We start from the raw sequence: 21,424 nt of genomic DNA, 5'->3' as shown, positions 1-21,424 counted from the left end.
TGGCTCCTTTCTTCTCCATCACTATCACCATCATCAATAGCATTTGCATGCAAACTGTTGGACTTGGGGCTTGGAAGTCATTCATTCATTCATTTATTGAGTGCTTACTGTGTGCAGAGCACTGCACTCAGCACTTTAGAAGAGTACAATATAACAATAAACAGACATCAACTCTGTTGTTAGGGAAGCAGCAAAGTTCAGTGGAAAGAGCATGGACTTGGGAGTCAGAGATCATGGGTTCGAATCGCGGCTCTGCCACTTGGCAGCTGTGTGACTGTGGGCAAGTCATATAACTTCTCTGTGCCTCAGTTACCTCTTCTGTAAAATGGTGATTAAGACTGTGAGCCTCACGTGGGACAACCTGATTACCCTGTATCTACCCCAGTGCTTAGAACAGTGCTCTGCACATAGTAAGTGCTTAACAAATACTAACATTATCATTATTATTATCATTATTGTACAGCCCCAAAAATTTAGTACCGTGCTCTGTACAAGGTAAGTTTTCAATAAATACGATAATGGATGAGACTGGCAGTACAGGCAGATAGGATGATAGAGGTTATAAGTTTATTGTGGGCAGGGAACATGTCTACCAACTCTGTCCTATTGTATTCTCCCAAGCATTTAGCAGTGTTCTGCTCACAGTAAGTGCTCCATAAATGTCATTGATAAATAAGAGGAGAACATAAGAGCCATGGAAACTGTGGTACCTGAAGTTGCTAGGTGGAGGAAAGGTGGGAAGATAAGAGATTATTGGGGACAAGCCTCCTGAATTGGGTGTGATTTCAGAAGAGCTCTGTAACTGGGGAGAATGGGTCTGTTGGAGAGGAAGGCTGTGAGTGCATAAATGGAAGGGAGGCAGGAGCATCTGGGAGAATGTGAGGGACCTGGGGAGAAGATGACATTTATCTGGGGAATGTCGCTTAGAAGTTGGCCTTCAGCAGTAAGGGCAGAGCCTGGGGGGAAATAAGCCTTATAACCCATAAGAATTAAAGAATATGCTACACAATCAGTAGTTGAGTTGGTAATTTAAATTGCCGTTTGGAATCTAATTACATGAGATTGCTTCTGGGACCTTATGCCAAGATAATTGTCAGACTTTTAGGATGGGGATTGAGGAAGAACTCAGAAGAGATGAATTCTAATTCACTTCTGCATTTGGGGCAAGGATGCTACGGTTCCGTGGATGTCGTTTGCCTCATTTCACTTCAGGCTCTTTAGGTCGATGATGACACTGAGGATGAAATCGCGTGTTGTGAATGACCGGTGGGTCTCCGCCCCATCACCACGACTTTAGGGCTCAGACCCTTCACGAAGGAATCAATTATATTGGTGGTTTGGACAGTACCACCTAATCCAGCTAAAGCTGTCCCCACTGGAGTAAATCGAGGCAGCCTATTGGGAAGTGGGTGGCAAAATTTGGAGAGAGCACAGGACCGAAGAGAGCACAGGACCGAGAGTGGAGACCCAAGCTTTAGGCTGGGCTCTGCCACTTCCCTGCCTTGTCATCTTGGACAAATCACTTAAACCTCTCTGCCTTGGTTCCTTCATTTGGTCAATAGGGATAAAATTCCCTATTCCTTTCCTCCTTAAGCTGTTAGTCCCTTTTGGGATTGGGGCTCCTATATTTGATTACCTTGTACCTACCCCAGTGTTTCATAGAGTACTTGGCATGTAGCAGGTGCTCAGTAAATACCATTATTAACAATCAATTAATGGAATTTATTGGGCTGTACATTGCATTAAGCACTTGGGAGAGTACTCTACAACAGAGTTAATGTTCCCTGCCCACAATGAGCTTACAACCTTTATAGCCAAAGTGACAGCCCAGCGACAGTTCCGAGCCCTAGCTCTGTAAACCAACAGGTGGTTGTTTTGGTAGCCACTGCCCACGTTAGCCACCAATTTTCAGGATTCCTGCTGAACCCCACCAACTGAGAGACTCCCTAGATGGTGCCAACCTCCAAAAACCTTCACCACTGAAGACATAGTCCCAACAAGCAACTGTCCTACTTCTGGTTGTTTCACACACTTCCCACGGAGGTCGAATTTGCGAGGACAACAAAGGAGAGTGAGTAATCGACTAGGCTGAAGGCGGCAGAGGGTCCAGGAGGGTGAAAGGAGACAAGATTCGGGAGGGTTGACCAATCTTTCATTGGTGACCCTGGAGACCAGGTTTTGTGGACCGGGATGATAGAAGCTAGACTCGGGTGTCACTGAAGGAGTGTGTGGAAAGGGTTTGTGTAGAGAACAATCAGTTATCACTTAGGACAGACAGCTTGAGCTTTGACAGCTATTCGTTGATGTCACTGATCCAGGCTGTGATAGTAATCCAAAGGCCTTTGGAAGATGAAGGCGTTCCAACAGAATTGTGATGTCCTTAAAAATGTGGGTCTTGAGTCCTGGCTCCCAAACAGCCGGCCTCACCTAATGGGAGCCCTGCCCATCCTCTTTGGTGCTGCTTAGCTCAGCCCGTTCTCCAGTCAGGTGGTTGTCTGTTAGCGTCTGGGAGTGGGGCAGGTGGACACTAGGGGATGGGGTAAGCCCCAATTAGGCCCCCCCGCCCCCCACCAGCTGAAGGTAAGGAGCAGAGCCACCATCTTGATTCCCACCTGTGACCCTTTTCTGGCCCTACAAGGCGGTGACCAGTTTGGTCCCCAAAGTGGTGTTGGCGAGGCTAATGGCTAATGGCTTCACCTCCGTGAAGCCAAGTCTGTGGGAACCATGGTCCTTCTGAAGTGAGGTCCTGTGATTAGGGGGAGCACCGAAAGTAAGTCTCCCGAAGGCAGAGATGGTATACCAACCCGCACCTGAATACCCTGTGCAGCAGCCGAAGATGTACATCAGCAATACAAAACTCAAGTCCTGTGACCTTGGAGGAACATTCACTACTGATTATTTTAGAAAGCGAGGACAGAGAACGGTAGTAGAAGAAAAACCCGTTATGAAGGCCAGCATAACGCTCAGGGGCCTACAGTGGCACCACTGTTGAATCAAAATCCACTTGGCCCTATCTGCTACCTCCCCTTAACTCTACCTTGTAGCCAGAGAAGAGCATATATTCAGTATGTGTAGGGATGAGCTGAAAATCAGGTAAAACCTTCATATCGCCTTTTCCCACCATTTAAAATGGCACAGGGACACTGCCTCATCCCCAAATAACCGCTGAAACGACCTTCTAGTCAATTAGTGCTATTTATTGAGGTCCCAACAAGTGTGAAACACTATTAAGCACTGAGATTACAGCAGAAGCAAGGCCTGTTGGCCTGTTCCCTGTCCCCAAGATGCCCATGATCTACAGGCAGAGACAAAAAAAAAAAAAAAGTCAAAGGGGAGATGAGTGGTTCAGCCAAGTCAGAATGAAGTAACACCAAGTAGTTGAATAGGTGAATGAAAATCCTAAGAAGATAGCCATATTCGTGTGTACAACCAAATAAGCTAACCGTATATGTAACAGGGTGGCTGCTGTGTTGACGTGGGTCGGTGGTGGTGTGATCTGCCTAAGGGCTGTTGGATTGGCTTGTGAATTTGTCTGGATGTCTTGTGAATTCCACCAATCCGGAAGCAGAAGGGTTGAATGGCCAACGTGGAGCTGCCTCCCCCACCCAACTCTGTGACACAGAATTACTCTCTCCCACTTCAAAGCCTTACTGAAGGCACATTTCCTCTAAGAGGCCTTCTCCGACTAAGCCCTCCTTTCCTCTTCTCCCTTCTGTGTCATCCTGACTTACCGCCTTCATTCATCCCCACTCCCAGCCCCACAGTACATAAGACCCTATCTGTAACATTTATCTTAATGCCTGTGTCTCCCTCTAGTCTGTAAACTTGTTGTGGGTGGGGAATGTGTCTGTTAATTATATTGTACTCTCCCCGAGCACTTAGGACAGTGCTTTGCACCCAGTAAACGCCCAATAAATACGATGGAATGAATGAGTAAATACTGCTTGCCTGGTGCCTGCCCTCAGTGGGCAGCCCTGCTCATGGTGCCATCTCACCTGGCTGGTCATATCTGGCCTGGTACCCATCCTGGTGTCCTCCGTTTGGGGGTCGCTTCTGTTCTGGACCCCTACTAGCCCCAGAGGATTTATTTTTCAGTTATGTTTAAATTAAAAGGAAAACGCAATCCTTCCTGCAGGTACTTTCCTGCTTTCCCTGCTCCAGACTGACAAGTGGGAAGACATACCTCGACCAGCACGAATGCGCTTTACTGCTTTGAGGGAAGGGGAGAAGTGTGTGTCCCCCGTTCCCCCTCCCCCCCCCCCCCCCCCCCCGTCCCTGTGGAAATGGCCTCTGTGCCCCTGTGGAAGCTGGCTTTACGCGTGTCTCCCTTCATCCTCACGCCCTGCCGGCCCAGTAGCATCGGCCACTCTCCGTCTGCTGCGATGGCCCAGATTGGGATTCCCCCCCCCCCCCCCCCCCCCCCCCCCGCCGTGGGGATCAGCTCTAGGTTCACCCACACCTGCTTCGGTTTCAGAGGAAAGAATGCTTGCCCCTGCAGTCAGCTTGCATTTTTTCTTCCCGAGTGTCAAGGAAAGTCCTGCCTCCTGTTTTCCTGGCGCTGCCCCTGCGTGGAAGATCAGGCCACCTAGTAATTTATACTCTGATGAGATCAATCATTTGCCATTAGAAAGTGCACGATTTATCACCATCTTGAAGGGTTTTGTTTTCTGGCACAGAAGTATGCCAACTCTTTGTGGAACTAACATGTATAGGGTGCTGGGGCCCTCCAGCCAGCCCTGGCCTTAGATAGATGACTAGCCAGGCACTTTGCAATTAAAGAGCCCTGCCTTGCCCTCTGGGTCTCTTCACATGGTGCTTTGCCTAGTTTTGTATCTGTTTACTTCAAATTAGGGGCTGGCCACTGTGCTCTTCACAATTGTATTTCTGCATCTTTCCCTCCTAACGAGCTGAGATCGTTTCCTGATTTCCCCCACCAAGAAACTCGGGTTCTATCGCCTACTGTGGCAGATGGCTGGTCGGAGGATCTGGGGCAGCTGCTCTCCTCGACGTTCATAAGGCAAGGCCTTCTCTCTCCCAGGATGGCTCCAGCTCCAGGCAAACCTCCCAACAGCCCGGGGTGCCATTTCTGCAGGACTCCTGCTTCATTGAGTTGTGCCACATCTGAAATTCCATTTGTTCATGCTTATTTTGAAATTCGATGAGAACTGTGCAAGGCATGTAGAATGCTAGGGAAACTGTACCTGTGTTCAAATGTGCACATACAATATGTTTTTTTTCTCTTATCAGGAGGAATATGTTTACATACTGAACCTAGGCAATTGGATATGATGCCAAAATCCCCCTCTCAGGCACAGAGAGCAGAGTCAGCTTGACTCTGTCTAGTGGGAGAAAGAGAAACCCTGCAAAGGTTATAATAAAGTGTTCCCCCTAAATGAAGCCATAGCAGAGCTTGCTTTGAGAAGCACTGTGAGACATTCTTGCTCCTTTTCCCTCCCACATGGGTATCTTTCCGGCCTGGCTTCAACAACAAATAAAATCAGTGCCCTGCGGTAAAGTAAGGGGTTGAGTGGAGCCACCTAGCCTGAGATGTAGGTGAGAGCAGTACATTTTATTTAGCCAGAGGTCGAGGGAGCCTAAAATGCCAAAGGGGAAGACCAAATTTAATCCCGGTCCCAACTGAGGCCTACTGAGCCTGACTTTCTGGTTCCTGTGCTCGTGTCTTCTAGCTCTCCCTCCCGCCCCCACCCCCATTCTTCACTCTAGTGCTCTAAGTTTTCCCCACTTGTGTCTATTAGTTGTTTGCCTTGAGGTCTGCTACATGGTTTCCTCTTTGTCACATACCAGGCCCCTTTGCAGATAAGCTCTGAAGCTTCAAAAATAACCCTCAGACTTTCACATCCCCTCAGCCTGAGCTGCACATGCCCATTCGCTCCTCTGAGAAATAGATAACTAGAGTTGAGGCCTATGCTGCTGCGCCAGAGTGTTCTTGGTTTGAGTGGCTAAAAACTGACTTTAGTTGAAATGGTTATGATTAAAGTGCATTACATACACTAACAAAAATGAGTTTTCTAAACCGTTAGCCAAGCCCCTGAAACAACTCTGTGTTTTGTGGCTGGATCACTCTCTGACACGATAGGCGGTGAGGGGTGCCAACTTTTCATTCGGTGTGTGGGGGTGAACGCGGTGAGGCTTTGAGGGGGTGGGGGAAGAAAAGTGAGAGGAAAATGGAGAAAGGACGGAAATAAATGACCTGCTGTTTTGCCCAGCTTCTTGGTCCTGAAATCACCATCATTACTGGAACATCATCATCATTATCTCCCAAGTGCCTCAAGTAGCATTCAGTTCACAATAAGTAGAGACTCCCCAGTGAGTTAACTTCTGACGTTGCTGTTACAGCCTCCTTCTGCACCTGGGCAGCTGGGTTAATCTCCTCTTGGACCTGGTCCCCTCGGGGGAGCTGCCTGGTTCCATCATTAGAGGGACACAACCCCTGGCCCTCCCATTGAATGTGTGCTTGCGTGACGCCTGGCCCCTGCTCCCCCAGGCCGGCCGTCGCCTCCCCCGTCTGGTGAGCTGCCCGTCTTTGGTGGCTCTTGGTTAGCACCGGCGGGCACTACCTGCTGTTGGTGGGGTGGTCGGGGCACTTCTGCAGGCGGGTGAGATCGAGCTCTCTGGGCCAGGCCTGGTATCCTCTCCTGTTGGCAGAGGAGCAAGGAGTGCCTCGCCATCTTGGTTTCCCCCACTACCCTATCTGGCCCCAAGGGGTGGGAACAAACTACCCTTCCTCCCCGATGCGGGTGGGACCATGTCTTCCAAAGGCCACTGTGGGGTACTTTGTGACCAGGGTGCTTGTAATGGACTGCTGATTGGTCACTTATTCACTCATTCAATCGTATTGAGCGCTTACTGTGTACAGAGCGCTGTACTACGTGCTTGGAAGGTACAGTTCCATCTTGTGTTGCCTGTGCATTGCTTAAGGTTTATTTGGATTTCCTACTTAGAGTCGTTTGGGATGGGAAATAACGACGCTCAGCTCAAAGGGGGAATATAGAACTTGGTTCTGCTTTGTAGTTGTTTAAGCCAGCCCTGTCAGACTAGTTGAGCCAGTATTTCATAATCCACATTTGGGGAGTTTGCAAGCTTCATAAATGTTTTTAAACATTTGTTGATAAAAGTTTTAAAAAAAAAAAACACTAATCCTGTTCCTTCCCTGTAGGTGTTTTGAATTCTTACAACATGGCAAACATTGACAAGTAAGTGTGAAAGTGATTTTTTGTATCTTTGGAAATTGTGCCTAAATTGTCTTTTGGGGTTTTTTTTGGATGGGTGGGGTTTCAGGGTGCTTTAAGTAGTATTTCAGAGAATTGGAGTTGTAAGAATAGTTCATTGTGGGCAGAGAAGGCGTCTACCAAATCTGTTATATTGTACTCTCCCAAGCATTTAGTGCCCTGCTCTGCACACAGTGTGCAGCGTGGCCTAGTGGAAAGAACATGGGGCTGGGAGTTTTTAGAGGACATGGGTTCTAATTCTGGCCCCGACCCTTCTGTCCTGTGTGTCCTTGGGTAAATCACTTAACCTCAGTGCTTCAGTTACCTCATTTGAAAAATGGGGATTAAGGAATGGACTGTGTCTGACCTGATTAGCTTATACCTACCCTTGTGCTTAACACAGGGCCTGGCACAGAGTTAGCGCTAAACGAATACCATTTAAAAGAAAATGCAGTTGACTAAGAATCTGAAGTACAGGAACTGTGTTCTTGAACTCGGCATTAAGGAAAATCAGTCAGCGGTATTGATTGAGCACTGTACTAATCGCCTGGAAGAGTACAATACACCAGAGTTGGTAGACGTGTTCCCTGTCCACAACGAGCTAACAGTCTGGAGGAAAACAGCGTGGCCTAGCACAGGCCTGGGAGTCAACCTGGGTTCTAGTCCTGGCTCTGCCCTGGGTCTGCAGTGTGACCATGGGCAAATCACTTAACTTCTCTATTCTCAGTTACCTCATGTGCATCATTAAATCCTCCTCCCTCCTACTTGAGCTGTGAGCCCCATTTGGGACCAGGATTTTGTCTGACCTGGTTGACTTGCGTCTACCCCAGGACATGGAACATAGTAAGCGCTTAACAAGTACCATAATGATTATAGTACAGCAACCTTGACCATGACCGGACAGGCTCACAACAGTTTTTTTCCGCCATTGTACCACATCCTATTCTGACGAGGTGTGCGTTGTTAGGAAAATATTCCCCCATATCTGGTACTGTGTTCTACTGGTCAGTCATATTTATTGAACACTTAACCGTGTGCAGAGCACTGTACAAAGCGCTTGGGAGAGTACAGTATAACAATATAACAGGCACGTTCCCTACTCACAGTCCTGGAGTAGGAGGCAGGCATTAATAAATTAAGAAAATTACCAAGACAATTAAGTGAACGTGCATTACAGAGATTAAGAAGATAATGTGCTTTTAGGTAGACGCAAGATCATCCAGTTGGTCATGGTCCCTGTCCCTTAGTGGGGATTGGGAAATTTATCCCTGTTTTACTGGTGGGGAAACTGAGGCACAGAGAAGTGAAGTGATTTATTTAGGGGACCCTACAGCAGACAAATGGTGGAGCTGGGTTTTTAAGAACCCAGGTCTCCTAACTCCCATCCAGTGCTCTGCTCTTCCCACTAGACCATTTTACCTCCCAGGAAGAACCAAGTATTGGCCAATTGTTAATGTTTAGTCTTACTGAATGTCGCATTGCAGGGTATTATTATTTTTGATGTTGATGAACTTGAACAAGCTAAAAGGAAGATGGGGGGCAGTGGCGGTATGTGGTCTGTTCCTTGTTCCCTTCCTCTCTTTCTCTTCATTTGAATCTCCACATCATTAGTCTCTCCTTTACAGTTATTAGTTGCTGTCATTTACTGTCTTCCTCATTACTCCTTTCCGGAATGATTTTTCGATATGTTTCTATCCTTCCTACTTGCATCCCCTTTTTCCATCCTGATTCTAGGGGACTTTGGTCTCTACCCCCAACTAGACCCCAGCCAAACCACCTCTCTTTTTTATAGTATTTAAGCACTCACTTGCAGCCTCCTTGCTGATTTTCGTGTCTCCTGTCCCTCCCCACTCCAGTCCATACTTCACTCCGCTGCCTGGATCATTTTTCTGTAGAAATGTTCAGTCCATGTTTCCCCACTCCTCCAGTGGGGGCCCATCTACCTCCATATCAAACTCCTCACCATTGACTTTAAAGCCCTCGGTCACCTTGCCCCCTCCTACCTCACATTGCTGCTCCTTCTACAACCCATTTTGCTCCCTTCACTATTAATGCCAGCCTACTCACTGTACCTAGATCTCGCTTATCTCACCACCAACCTCTCACCCATGTCCTGCCTCTGGCCTGGAACACCCTCCCTTGTCATATTTCACTCTCCCCACTTTCAAAACCTTACAGAAGATCCTCCAAGAGGACTTCCCAGACTAAACCCTCATCTTCTTTTCTCTCATTCCCTTCAGTTCCCTTTTAATCACCCCTCCCCCAGCCTCACAGCACTTTTAATATTAATGCCTGCCTCCCCCTCTAGATTCTAAGCTTGTTGTGAGCAGGCAGCGTGTCTACCAAGCCTTTTATATTGTACCTTCCCAGGCACTTAATGCAGTTCTCTGCATATAGTAAGCGCTTGACACGATTGATTCATCAGGCATTGTGGTAGATACAAGCTAATCAGACTATACACTGTCCATACCCCAGAAGGGGCCCACAGTCCCCATTTTACAGATGAGGGAACAGCCCCAGAGAAGTTAAGTGACTTGCCCAAGGTCACAGCAGACAAATGGCAGAGCTAGGATTAGGCCCCAGGTCCATCTGACTCCAGGTCTGTGCCTATTAGCTAGGCCACATTGCTTCTCTACCCTACTCTACTCTGTTATCCTTGCTCCACCCCACTTCCATCATGCATAAAGTTGGGCACATTTGATTTTTTTTTTACCTCTAGACAGTGTTCATACTTTAACCACACCAATTCCAACCTCCCACCTCACCCACAACCAATCCTCTAACTTCAAATTCTATTCTCACCCAACTCCATGACCTGGACTCTGGACTTCTTCAACCCTTCCCAGGTTTTCACTCCCATACTCAACTCCCTTCCAGCACTCCCTCCCTCCCTCCTTCCCTCCCTCCCTTCCCTTGATACTAAAGTCCAGGCCCTCACCTCTGCCCCCTCCACAAAACATAACCCTTTTGCTCTCTTATCCCACTGACACTCTCACTTCTCCCCACCCCCCTACCCCCCCCCCCCCCACCTCCAACTGTGGTTTACCTCTACCATCTGCATCCTCCCCACCTGAACACAGAGGGAATGACTTCAGACTCCATTCTTTTTTCCTGTAGTGCTTCCCTCTACACTCCATTTCCTCTCATTTCTTATAACACCTGTGGTCTTCCCAACCTCTTCCACTCCTTTACTGCTGTCTGGAATGGCTCCTCCTTCTCGGTCTTGTTCCCCTCATGTTCAAAAATCCTTTCTCCCACCTTCCTCCTCCCTTTCTACTCCCCATGGCCAAGTCACGGGGACTCAGCCTGCTCTGACCTAATCCCCCTTGATCTCTCAGCTACTTTTCCTATCATGGATCACCCCTTCTCTGTAGAACTCCCTTGGCTGTCTGGCTCTGCTGGCCCCTTCAACCTCTCATCTTTTCACTTTGGCTGTCCCACAAGGCTGAGTTGAGTCTCTTGCTCTTCTGCCTCTTGTTATTCTCTTAGGGACCTCTTCCACTTGCATGGCTTCAGCTACCATCTCTTTGTGGCTGACTCCCCAGTTTTTTATGGTATCTGTTAAGGATTTACCCTGTGCTAAGCACTGAAACTAAGCACTGGGGTAGATACAAGCTAATCAGGTTGGACACAATCCACATCCCACATTCTTCCCAGATTCCCCATCTCAGCTGACAACACCACCCTCCTCCCTGTGGCCATAGCCCACATTCATCGTCTCCTTAATTCCTCACTCATCCCACTCACGCATCCAACCTACTGGTAAAGCCTGCTGACTTCTTTTTTTCCTGAAAGCATCTGCTCTTTGCCCTCCAGCCACACAGACAGACACTACCTTGGTTGACGTGCTCATCATCATCATAGTTGTATTGTCGAATCAGCCACCTTGCCTGTCTCCCTGCTTCCAGCTCTCCCCAACTTCAGTCCATACTCTGCTCTCTGTCTCCTCCTCCTCCACCACCCCCTTCCTTCTCCTGCTACCAGAGATAGATAGGATTTCCTTTGATGCCAAGAAATGGGTCAGGTTGGCTGTGCTGCCCACCTACCCAAAGACCACTTTGTCCCCGTGGAGTTGATTGACATCTATGATTTCAAGATCAAATAGTGTGAATATATACCAATAAATGGGTTTTTAATTGGTTGGTTTTTTTAGACATTCCTGTGTAAATTGCTGTTCAGAAGAGCTATTTGTCACATCACCAAAAATGCACCAGAAAGCACCTGGGCCTCACACAATAGAAATCTTTGCCACCAAGAGAACTAATAGCATCTGTAACACATACAGTCCCACGTGTCACCTGCTGCTTTACAAATGTGATTTAATAAGGAAGGGATTTGGGGGAAGCTTTTCCTTGGTCAGTAGTACATTGAATTTGGTGTGATATTTGTGAAATATTACAGCAAAGAGCAGACTGAACTTGATCAACAAGATATGGAGGATGTTGAAGATGTGGAAGAGGAAGAAGCAGGTGAAGATGCAAACAGTAAAGGTAAACAGATAGAAGTTGGGCCCATATTAGTTGAGAACAGAGTGGAATATTTTGAAAGCATTACTAATCTGTGTTTTTTCAAATGGGAAAGGCAGGGTGAAAAACGAAAAAACTTCTGATTTAATCCTCCGGTTTAGGGCCCAGGGTTGAGTGCTTAAATCCAGATAGGTGGCTCAGCTCTCACCTTTTATAGTCAAATGAAACGATACTGCACATCAGAAGATTAATCCTTTTTCACGGTTGCTTTATATTCCATTAGATCCTTATCTTAGATGAACCTTCTCAACTTCCTTTTTTGTTTTACCCCTTAGTCCCCCAAAGCTAGCTTTTCTGTCTGATTTGGAAATCCTTGTTGACAGCTTTGAGGAGCGGGTTTAGTTTCGTGGCGGACATTGGGCTGGATGGAGTCCTGAAACTCAATAAGGAGTTTTCATGGCTCCTTGCAGTTCTGAAAATTCGCCAAATTCACCATTATCACACTTGGAGTCTCATGCTCAGGTTCTACCAAGTTCCTGCCAACAGCTCTTCTTGGGTAGAGATCTTAGCTGGGAGAAAGCTTGAAAACTTACCGAACGTTCCAGATTCCTCCCCAAAAGACTCATCGCCCCCATCAGCATCCCACTGTCTTCTTTATCTACCAACATGCCAGCTATCTTCAGGCCAAAATGGCCAAACTCATCCCGCCCCCTTTTCTCACTCTGGGGTACATTCACTTTGCCAATGCACCAGGCTGTGGTAGGTGGGAGAGCGGACCACTCTAGGTGCCCAGACTTCTGCTCACTTGCTAGAGCTGCAGCGTCCCAGAAGCGATGGACATACCAGGTGTCTTGGCCCCGCCTGCTTCCGTTTCGGGTCTCCTGCTCAATTACTACGTAGCCTAGCACGGATTCCACTCCACTGTGACTAGATTTGTCTACGGGTCAGTGTTCTGCTCCTTTCATAAATATCTGTCTTATCTCCTGGCTGTTTAGCTCGTCAGCTGACTGTTCAGATGATGCAAAATCCTCAGATTCTTGCAGCGCTTCAGGAGAGACTCGATGGCCTTGTAGGAACATCAACAGGTTACATAGAAAGGTATAGCTCAGCCAGTTATCAGATTTACCGTTCTGACGAAGGGTCACAGGCGTCTCCGAGTTCCGGTGGACTTGACCCGAAGAGCCTTCTGGGTTTGAAATGGCTGCTCTTATATTTTAGTAAATCTTATGTTTTAGACCATGTACAGGCTACTTGCCAATGAGAACACCTAAATCTATGGTAAAACTTTAATCTGTCCATCGATGGTACTTGTTGAGTGCTGGCTGTGCGTGGAGCATTGAACTAAATGCTTGGGAGAGTAATAATATGGTGCTTGTTAAGCGCTTACCATATGCTAAGCACTGGAGTAGATACAAGTGATTCAGGTTAGACAAAGGCCCTCTCCCACATGGGGCTTACAGTCTTAATCTCCATTTCACAGATGAGGTAACTGAGGCCCAGAGAAGTTAAGTGACTTGCCCGGGGTCACACAGCAGGAAAGTGGTGGAACTGGGATTAGAACCCAGGTCCTTCTGACTCCTGGGCCCGTGCTCTAGCCACTAAGCCACGCTGCTTCTCAGTGACAGTTCGACAGTTGGTAGACACTTCCCTGCCCACAAGGAGCTTCCAGTCTAGAGTGAGGGAGGGAGGCATTTATGTAAACAAATTTATGGGTATCGATTGCTCAGTGGTATTTGAGTGCTTACTATGTGCAGAGCACTGTACTAAACGCTTGGGAGATTACAGTACAACAGAGGTGGTAGAGCTGTTCCCTGCCCATAATGAGTTTGCAGTCTAGAGGGGGAATGTGGACTGAGGGAGGGGTGAATAAAGGGTGGAAATCCAAATGGAAGGACAACACATTCTGCTCCCTCTTGCAGAACTAGAGTTTAGCTCACAATTTTTCATTATGGAGATTAATTCAACATACGCTGCTAAAACATGAATGCGCCCTTGAATTTTAATTTTGGAGGGATGATGAGTCCTGTTCTTTGCATACTATTGTTGATTCGAAAGAAATCTTTTATCGTGTTCTCTCACCTCCCTGTAATTCTGGCTCAGTTTATTTTTATCAACTGTTTAGGACTAGTGATTCAGGTTGTGAGGAGGAAGAGAAGTAGCTTTTAAGAAAGAATGACTTTCTACTTATGGAACATTAGTAACATGGTTCTCTCTCTTTCAGCTTGCCTAAAGTAGTTAAGCGACGTGTTAATGCCCTCAAAAACCTTCAAGTTAAATGTGCCCAGGTAGAAGCCAAGTTCTATGAGGAAGTTCATGAGCTGGAAAGAAAGTATGCTGCCCTCTACCAGCCTTTATTTGATAAGGTAATGGCGTTTACTGTCGGCCCTCTGTAGAATCCCGGAAAGCTGAAAGACGGCATTGGGGTTGCTTCCTAAAGAAGAAGGTCATTTCTTTCTGAGAGAATTTGATGCCCTTGTCCTAATCGGAATCAGGGGATGGGTGATGCCTGGAGGTTTTTTGCTGAAGTGTTTATTTTGCAGGGAAGAACTCTCCCCTCTAAGGTTAAAATGAGAAGCGAAGCAATTGATAGTTTATTGTCACCTCCTGGATGAGCATTTAATTAGCCCAGTGATAGGTGGGGAAAGAGCGCTAACCAATCGAAGAGTGGTCCTTCAAATCTGGTGCTGCCGAATATACTTTTCTTAAGTGTTAACATACTTAATGGTTCATTGTAGAGAAGTGAAATCATCAATGCTATTTATGAACCAACAGAGGAAGAATGTGAATGGAAAGCAGATGACGAAGAAGAAATTTCAGTGAGTACCTTCACTTTCTTTTATATAGTATCGCCTTTAAACCTCAAGTGACAGGCATGTTCAAGCAGTTTTCCAAGTATAGTAGGTAGAATTGGGTAGAAACTGAGGGGGGGTGTTTTTATGGTAGTTAAGTCCTTACTATGTGTCAAGGACTGTTTTAAGTAGTGGGGTAGATATAAGGTAACTAGAGTCCCTGTCCCACAGGAGTATTTTGTACTTTCTTAATGATTTAATAATTATGGTATTTACAGGCGCTTACTATGTGCCAAGCACTCTTCTAAGCACTGAGGTAGATAATCAGCCTGTTCCACGTGGGACTCACAGTCTTAAACCCCATTTTTACAGATGAGGTAACTGAGGCACAGAGATGTTAAGTGGTTTGCCCAAGGTCACAAAGAAGACAAGTGGCAGAGCCAGAATTAGAACGTCTCCCAAGCCCATACTCTTTCCAGTAAGCCACGTTGCTTCTTTTAGTAGTGTTGTGTACACTGATGTTGCTCGATTACCTCTGATTTGACTAGTGCTTAGAACAGTGCTTGGCACATAGTAAGCACTTAACAAATACCATCATCATTATTATTATTATTATTATTATTTCTGCCCCCTATTGGACTGGCAGTAGGAGGGTGAACAGGTATTGAATCCCCATTTTGCAGTTGAGGAAACTGAGACATCAAGAAATTTAGTGACTTGCCTAAGGCCACAGCAGGCAAGTGTCCGAGATGGGATTAGAACCCCTCCTCTAGTTCCCAGACATGCACTCTACCCACTAGGCCATGACATTTTTGAATAGCAGCACAGCTTAGTGGAAAGAAGGAGGGGCTGGGGGTTCAGAGGTCGTGGGTTTTAATTCCAACTCCACCACTTGTCAGCTGTGACTTTGGTCAAGTCACTTAACATCTCTGTGCCTCAGTTACTTCATCAATAAATTGGGAATTAAGACAGTGAGCCCCCACCTGGGACAACCTGATAATCTTGTATCTCCCCCAGCATGTACAATAGTGCTTGACACATAGGAAGCGCTTAACAAATACCATTATTATTTATTTTGTGGACAAAGGTACGAAATACCCATTATTCAAATTTGTGTTTGTGTTTTCTGAAGTCATTTTCACAATGTCTGCATGTGTTCAGTCAGTAGTGTGATCTGGAAACTTAGCAGTAGAAAGAGCATTCTGAAATTAAAAGGAATAACTCTGTAGGAGACATGAAAGAAAGCATCTGAGACGATAATACTGTGGGGTTGTTTCTTTAGAGTTTCTGAAAGTGAAAGCCTGGTTTCATTCTTCCTCTTTATTATGAGACAATATGGTGACTCTGAATAAAGCTTAGGAAGGATAACTCCCATGTGAGTCTCTCCGTACATAGAGCACTTCTCCTTAATATCATTCTAATAGGTTAGCACAATTTGAACCCTTAAAGTCTAGAAAGAGTAATGCTTCTATTTTATCAAGGAGGAAATGAAAGAAAAGGCAAAGCTTGAAGAAGAAAAAAAGGACGAAGAGAAAGAAGATCCCAAGGGAATTCCTGAATTTTGGCTGACTGTTTTTAAGAATGTTGATTTGCTCAGTGATATGGTCCAGGTAAGAGAGCTAATGCTCGACATAACAAAATATGGGATGGTATCTTAATCTTAGTGATCCACACTAATGCAGAGGTCCTGAAATGGTCCTGAAATTTTCTTTCATCTGCCTAAAGATGGTCAAATGGTCACAGACATAAGAAAATACCTATGCCATTCGATCTTGATGGTTACTAGGATGAGGCCCCTGCCTTGGCTGTGTGACCCAGGAGAAAGTTCCCTGTGGCACCTGGAAGGGGTGTTTTATCGTGGCCACGCAGAGCTGGATGAAGGGACAGCCCAAAGCCACGCATGGTGGTGGAGAGCCAGTCCTGTAGCCTGTGTGGGGATCTTGTGAGGGGAACTCCCAAGAGCTCAAATAGTAATGAGAAGTTGGAAATCCCAAAAAGTTGATGGCTGGGTAGGTAGGGAAAAACAGTCCTGAATATAGGAGGGCACTTGGGAGTTGGCTGTATCTCTCATATCACAGGAAGACATATGTATAGCAGAAACTGTAGATGGTTTGTTTGTTTTGAATGGTATCTATTTGATACTCTTGTTTTTTACACCAAAACCTTCATTAATTGATTCTGAATAATTACTGCAACTCATTTCTTGCCCTTTGATCCGGACTTAAACAGCCAAATGTTTCATGTCATTCAAGTCATGATTTCTAATGGTGGCAGAAACTTTGGGTTTTTAGGTTGCTTTATGCAAATGTTAATTTTGTTGAAGTAATTATGATTATGGTAGATTCCCAGGTGGTTCTTGAAGGAAATGAGCCTTGTTGCCTTCTCACCTTTTTGACAGAAGTGGAAAAAAAAACAACCCGTGAGTGGAAGAGAGGAAAAAGCTGCATATGCTTGGCTCTGCTGAGTAACAGGAGTTGGGTCATCTTATCTTCCTGGTACAAAAAAGAGTAGGGATTTATAGAGAGGAGTGAGTTTAGGTGTCAATAATGGGAAGGAAAGTACCTAGGTGGCTAAGAAGACTGGGTTGGTAAGGGTGCTCTTAATCTTCTGACTCTTCCCCGTAGATTGTAAACTCCTTGGGCAGGGATCCAGTCTAATAATTGCCGTGTGCTGTCTTAAAAATTTAGTAGAGTGTTGTGTACACTAAAGACATTCAGTAGTAATTGATTTGATTTCTGCCCCCTACTGAACTGGCAGTAATGGGTAATTTTTGCCTGTTGTCAGAGACGTTTAAATGGCATCTGTTGAAATTGCATTTTGAAAATGCTTTTTAATTTAGATTTCTTTACTGAGTAATGCACGTTTTTCTTTCAAGAGCTGCATTTTTGGCTGTTTACGATCCTGCAGTATCAGAGCAGAATGATAATGGTGTTTGTGTGAGACACTTGTTAAGTGCAGGTGTTGGAATAGATACAAATTGAACAATCTAGAGAGAGAGCACTGTCCTGAATGGCTGTTTTTTATAAATTGTTCTCTAACTTGACCCAAATCGCTGTTGGGTTAACTTTTTTTTTTAAAGGAACATGATGAACCTATTCTGAAGCATTTAAAGGATATTAAAGTGAAGTTCTCAGAAGCTGGCCAGCCTATGGTAAATTGAGTTTTAAATGTAGCCTATCTTGTACTTTGGTTGTTTTTCTAAAATTTTAATCTACTTTTCAACTAAACCGTTGATCACCCCCTTTTGTAGATACTATTTATTGGAGAGAGAAAATTACTATGCTTTAAATTTTCCTGCTACTCTTGAATCATGTGTTCAGAATTGTATTTTGCCATAGAAAAGATACTGTGGCAAAATTTATACACCCTAATTTCCTCTTGCCCCCTTAAATAGCCTGGAACAGAAATGTAGAATTTTCCTTTTGAGCTTGGGCGCTCTGAGGGAAGAAGGAAGGATGAAAAAGAGGAAGGAAAGGAGGGAGAGTGGTAAAAAGAGGGACCAAGATTCTGTCTTGCCTCACTGGGCATGTGCCTGAACCCCTGCCTCAACTGCCATGGGAAGACATGCCCCACGAACCCACCCAGCTCTCTCCATTCCTGGGCCAGGATCCGTAGGCCTGGTCTGACAGTGGCTACCTCCGCTACCGCTCTAGAACTTCAAGTCTTGACCCATGACCCATGAGGTGGAATCTCATCCTTGTCCTCCTGCCCTCAGGGAACAAGAGTGGGAGCCGCCATCTTGGCTCCACCTCTGGTCCTAGTGGCTATATAGAGAGTGGAGTTGTTTTGAGGTGTGCCCTGGCTTTTCAGTTTGCTGTGTACTGACAACAGTATTGAAGCCTGTTTAAATTGATGCTGGCATACCTAAAACTTCTTTTCACAGAACTATTTAGCCCATTTATTTAAAGCTTAACAGAATCACAGACACTTAAGTATTTTTGTTCTGCGTGGTGGAAATCAGAAATGAAAAAGTATTGCGGTCAAGTGAATACGAACTCGTGCTTAGTTGATATCTGTCGACACCTAGAAGTTCTTCAAAACTCTGGAAACTGAGGAAGATTTTTCAGCTCCTTTGAACTCCTAGGAAAATTGACCACACAACATTCCTAATGCTTATTCATTTCTACTGAATTTGGGGGTTTAATTTTAGAAACTTAATTTGAAAATTGTTGCAAATAATCTTAATCTTTGCAATTTTAGAGTTTTATATTAGAATTTCACTTCGAATCAAATGAATATTTCACAAATGAAGTTTTGGCAAAGACATATAGACTGAGATCAGAACCCGATGATTCTGATCCTTTCTCCTTTGATGGACCAGAAATAATGGGTTGCACAGGGTAAGTGTCGTCCTTAAAAAAAATATACCATGTGGCTATAATTTAAAATTGAGTTTCTTAATACAATAAAAAAGGTAGAATCCTGTGTACTGACAGGTAGATAAAACTTTTTTCCTTATTTCTGAAGGTGCCAGATAGATTGGAAAAAAGGAAAGAACGTCACCTTGAAGACAATTAAAAAGAAGCAGAAACACAAGGGCCGAGGAACTGTTCGAACTGTAACCAAAACAGTTTCCAATGATTCCTTCTTCAACTTCTTTTGTCCTCCTGAAGGTGAATAGTGCCTCACGAGAGGGCTGGGATCTTGGTGTTTTTATTGACATTTTAAAAACTCAACTTGTTTCTCACTCTGTTTTTTTCCCCCCTCTCCCCACCCCTCTTTCCCCCTCCCTCACCCTCTTGCAGTTCCTGAAAGTGGAGACCTGGTAAGTTGAGTGGTAGTTTTCTTTGTCACAATAATCCTAAAATGATATTTTTGAGGTCGTCAGTAGGAAGACAGATATTGTGTGTTTGATTAAGTTGGGCTAGATGGAGAAGCTTCATGCTGTTTGGCTAAATATACATTTACTGCTCGGTATTTGGGGGTTTAGATTCCTCAGAGAGGTGATTGCATTGTGTGATTGTACCTAGTGGTAAATTAAATATTATACTTTAAATCCCTCCTCCCCACTGGCCCAAAACTCTCTCTTCCTCTATATCTCCCCTGTCCCTTCTCCAGTTTTTTTTTATGAGACTTCTATCCTAGCAGTAGTTATTGCTCGTGGCTCAGTGGAAAGAGCACGGGATTTGGAGTCAGAGGTCATGAGTTCGAATCCCAGCTCTGCCACTTGTCAGCTGTGTGACTGTGGGCAAGTCACTTAACTTCTCTGTGCCGCAGTTCCCTCATCTGTAAAATGGGGATGAAGACTGTGAGCCCCACGTGGGACAACCTGATTTCCCTGTGTCTACCCCAGCGCTTAGAACAGTGCTCTGCACATAGTATGCGCTTAACAAATACCAACATTATTATTATTATTATTGCTGCTGAAGACCCAGCCCCTGCCATCATAGTGTCTTCATGTTACCCCTCTTCTTCCTTGTTCCAGCCCTAGCTATCAATAACAAGCCAGCTGTCTAGTAACTAATGGTCAGAAATGTTAAAAACGAGACATAGTAGAGTTTTTGTCTTGAACGAGCTGTAAGACTTCTTTGTCTTCTGCCTTTTTGAATTTCACTCAGAGTGGTAGGTGCCCTGTACTTGTCAGTTGTTTCTGAACCATCACCCTTATTTCTCATTGAGACTTTTGTCGGTGTGATGGTTTTTGGATAATATGGGGATTTGCTGGACTACAGCCCTTATACTATAGGCCTGTAAATACGGAAATCCATCGGGCAGCCGGCCTGCTGGTCTTTTTAATAATAATAATAATAATAATAATAATAATAATGTTGGTATTTGTTAAGCGCTTAGAACAGTGCTCGGCACATAGTAAGCGCTGGGGTAGACATAGGGGAATCAGGATGTCCCACGTGGGGCTCACAGTCTTAATCCCCATTTTACAGATGAGGTAACTGAGGCACAGAGAAGTTAAGTGACTTGCCCACAGTCACACAGATGACAAGTGGCAGAGCCGGGATTCGAACCTATGACCTCTGACTCCAAAGCCCGTGCTCTTTCCACTGAGCCACGCTGCTTCTCTGGTGGATGATGGTTTGAGGAGGTGCTGCAGGAGATAGCAAATTGCCAATGAGTCCATCAGTACATTCACTCAGTCTGTATTAGGCACTTACTGTGTGCAGAACACTGTACTAGGTGCTTTGGAGAGCACAATATAATTAATAGGCACATTCCCTGCCCACAACTAGCTTACAGGCTATGATCTTGCACAGTATAGTAGTGTGATTTGATAGGTAGTTTAAAGGAGTTGTAGCATTCGTTTTCCCAAATGAAGGTAGTCATTTGTATCCCTGTACAACAGAGGTGGGTTGTTTTTTTGTAATCATGCACATTTTGAATAAATATTAAATCTGGAAAAGCTGTCAGATTACACTGTGGAAGGAAGGAGTGCTCAAACTGAAGTGATGTTGGCCAGTTAACTATGGCTTAGTTAGACCAAGGGCAAATGAGGGTATAAAAGCTAGCTTTTTTCAATCCTGGTCTGCATTGTGTGTCTTCTTGTTGAGATGCCCATGAGAGGAAGAAGGCACTCAGGTAAAATAGGGGATTCTATTTTATGGGCAGAGAATGTATCTGCTAATCCTGTTGTACTCTCCCAAGCACTTAGAACAATGCTCTGCAGATAGTAAGCACTCAATAAATACAGGTAATTGATTGTGGATAATGTTTGATACTGCACTTCTGATGCCAGCACGGCCTAGTGGGAAGAGAATGGACCTGAGGGTTGGAAAGCCTGGGTTCTAATACTGGATCCTCCACTTGCCTGCTGTGTGATCCTTGGGCAAACCACTTAAATTTCTGTCTCAATTACCTCATTGGCAAAGATGGGGATTCAGTGTGTGTGCTCCCTCCTAGTTAGACTGCGAGCCCTCTTTAGGGGCCTGATTTACCTTCTATCTACCTTTCAGGTACTTTTACCCGTGAAATGGCTGACCTCCATTGG

The 21,424-nt window shown here is 45.2% G+C and overlaps 1 protein-coding gene across 6 annotated transcripts in view; it reads left to right on the top strand.

Annotated features, from left to right (window-relative positions):
* The window catches only part of NAP1L1 (nucleosome assembly protein 1 like 1), a 35,400-nt gene that overhangs the window by 8,598 nt on the left and 5,378 nt on the right, over positions 1-21,424 (top strand). For 3 of the 6 annotated variants that reach the window (XM_029078661.2, XM_029078662.2, XM_029078664.2), the window contains 10 exons: positions 7,178-7,214; positions 11,631-11,719; positions 12,691-12,793; positions 13,917-14,058; positions 14,431-14,511; positions 15,966-16,094; positions 17,564-17,635; positions 18,685-18,824; positions 18,952-19,097; positions 19,230-19,249. In XM_029078661.2, the coding sequence (XP_028934494.1) occupies positions 7,198-7,214; positions 11,631-11,719; positions 12,691-12,793; positions 13,917-14,058; positions 14,431-14,511; positions 15,966-16,094; positions 17,564-17,635; positions 18,685-18,824; positions 18,952-19,097; positions 19,230-19,249 (939 nt within the window). In that variant the 5' untranslated portion in view covers positions 7,178-7,197. The remainder of the gene's footprint in view (positions 1-7,177; positions 7,215-11,630; positions 11,720-12,690; positions 12,794-13,916; positions 14,059-14,430; positions 14,512-15,965; positions 16,095-17,563; positions 17,636-18,684; positions 18,825-18,951; positions 19,098-19,229; positions 19,250-21,424) is intronic. The other 3 variants (XM_029078665.2, XM_029078666.2, XM_029078663.2) reach the window with 2 other exon arrangements.

This window comes from Ornithorhynchus anatinus, chromosome 14, assembly GCF_004115215.2.
Source record: "Ornithorhynchus anatinus isolate Pmale09 chromosome 14, mOrnAna1.pri.v4, whole genome shotgun sequence".
Taxonomy (NCBI): domain Eukaryota; kingdom Metazoa; phylum Chordata; class Mammalia; order Monotremata; family Ornithorhynchidae; genus Ornithorhynchus; species Ornithorhynchus anatinus.
Note: the sequence above shows the minus strand (reverse complement) of the source record. Positions and strands in the feature narration are given on the sequence as shown.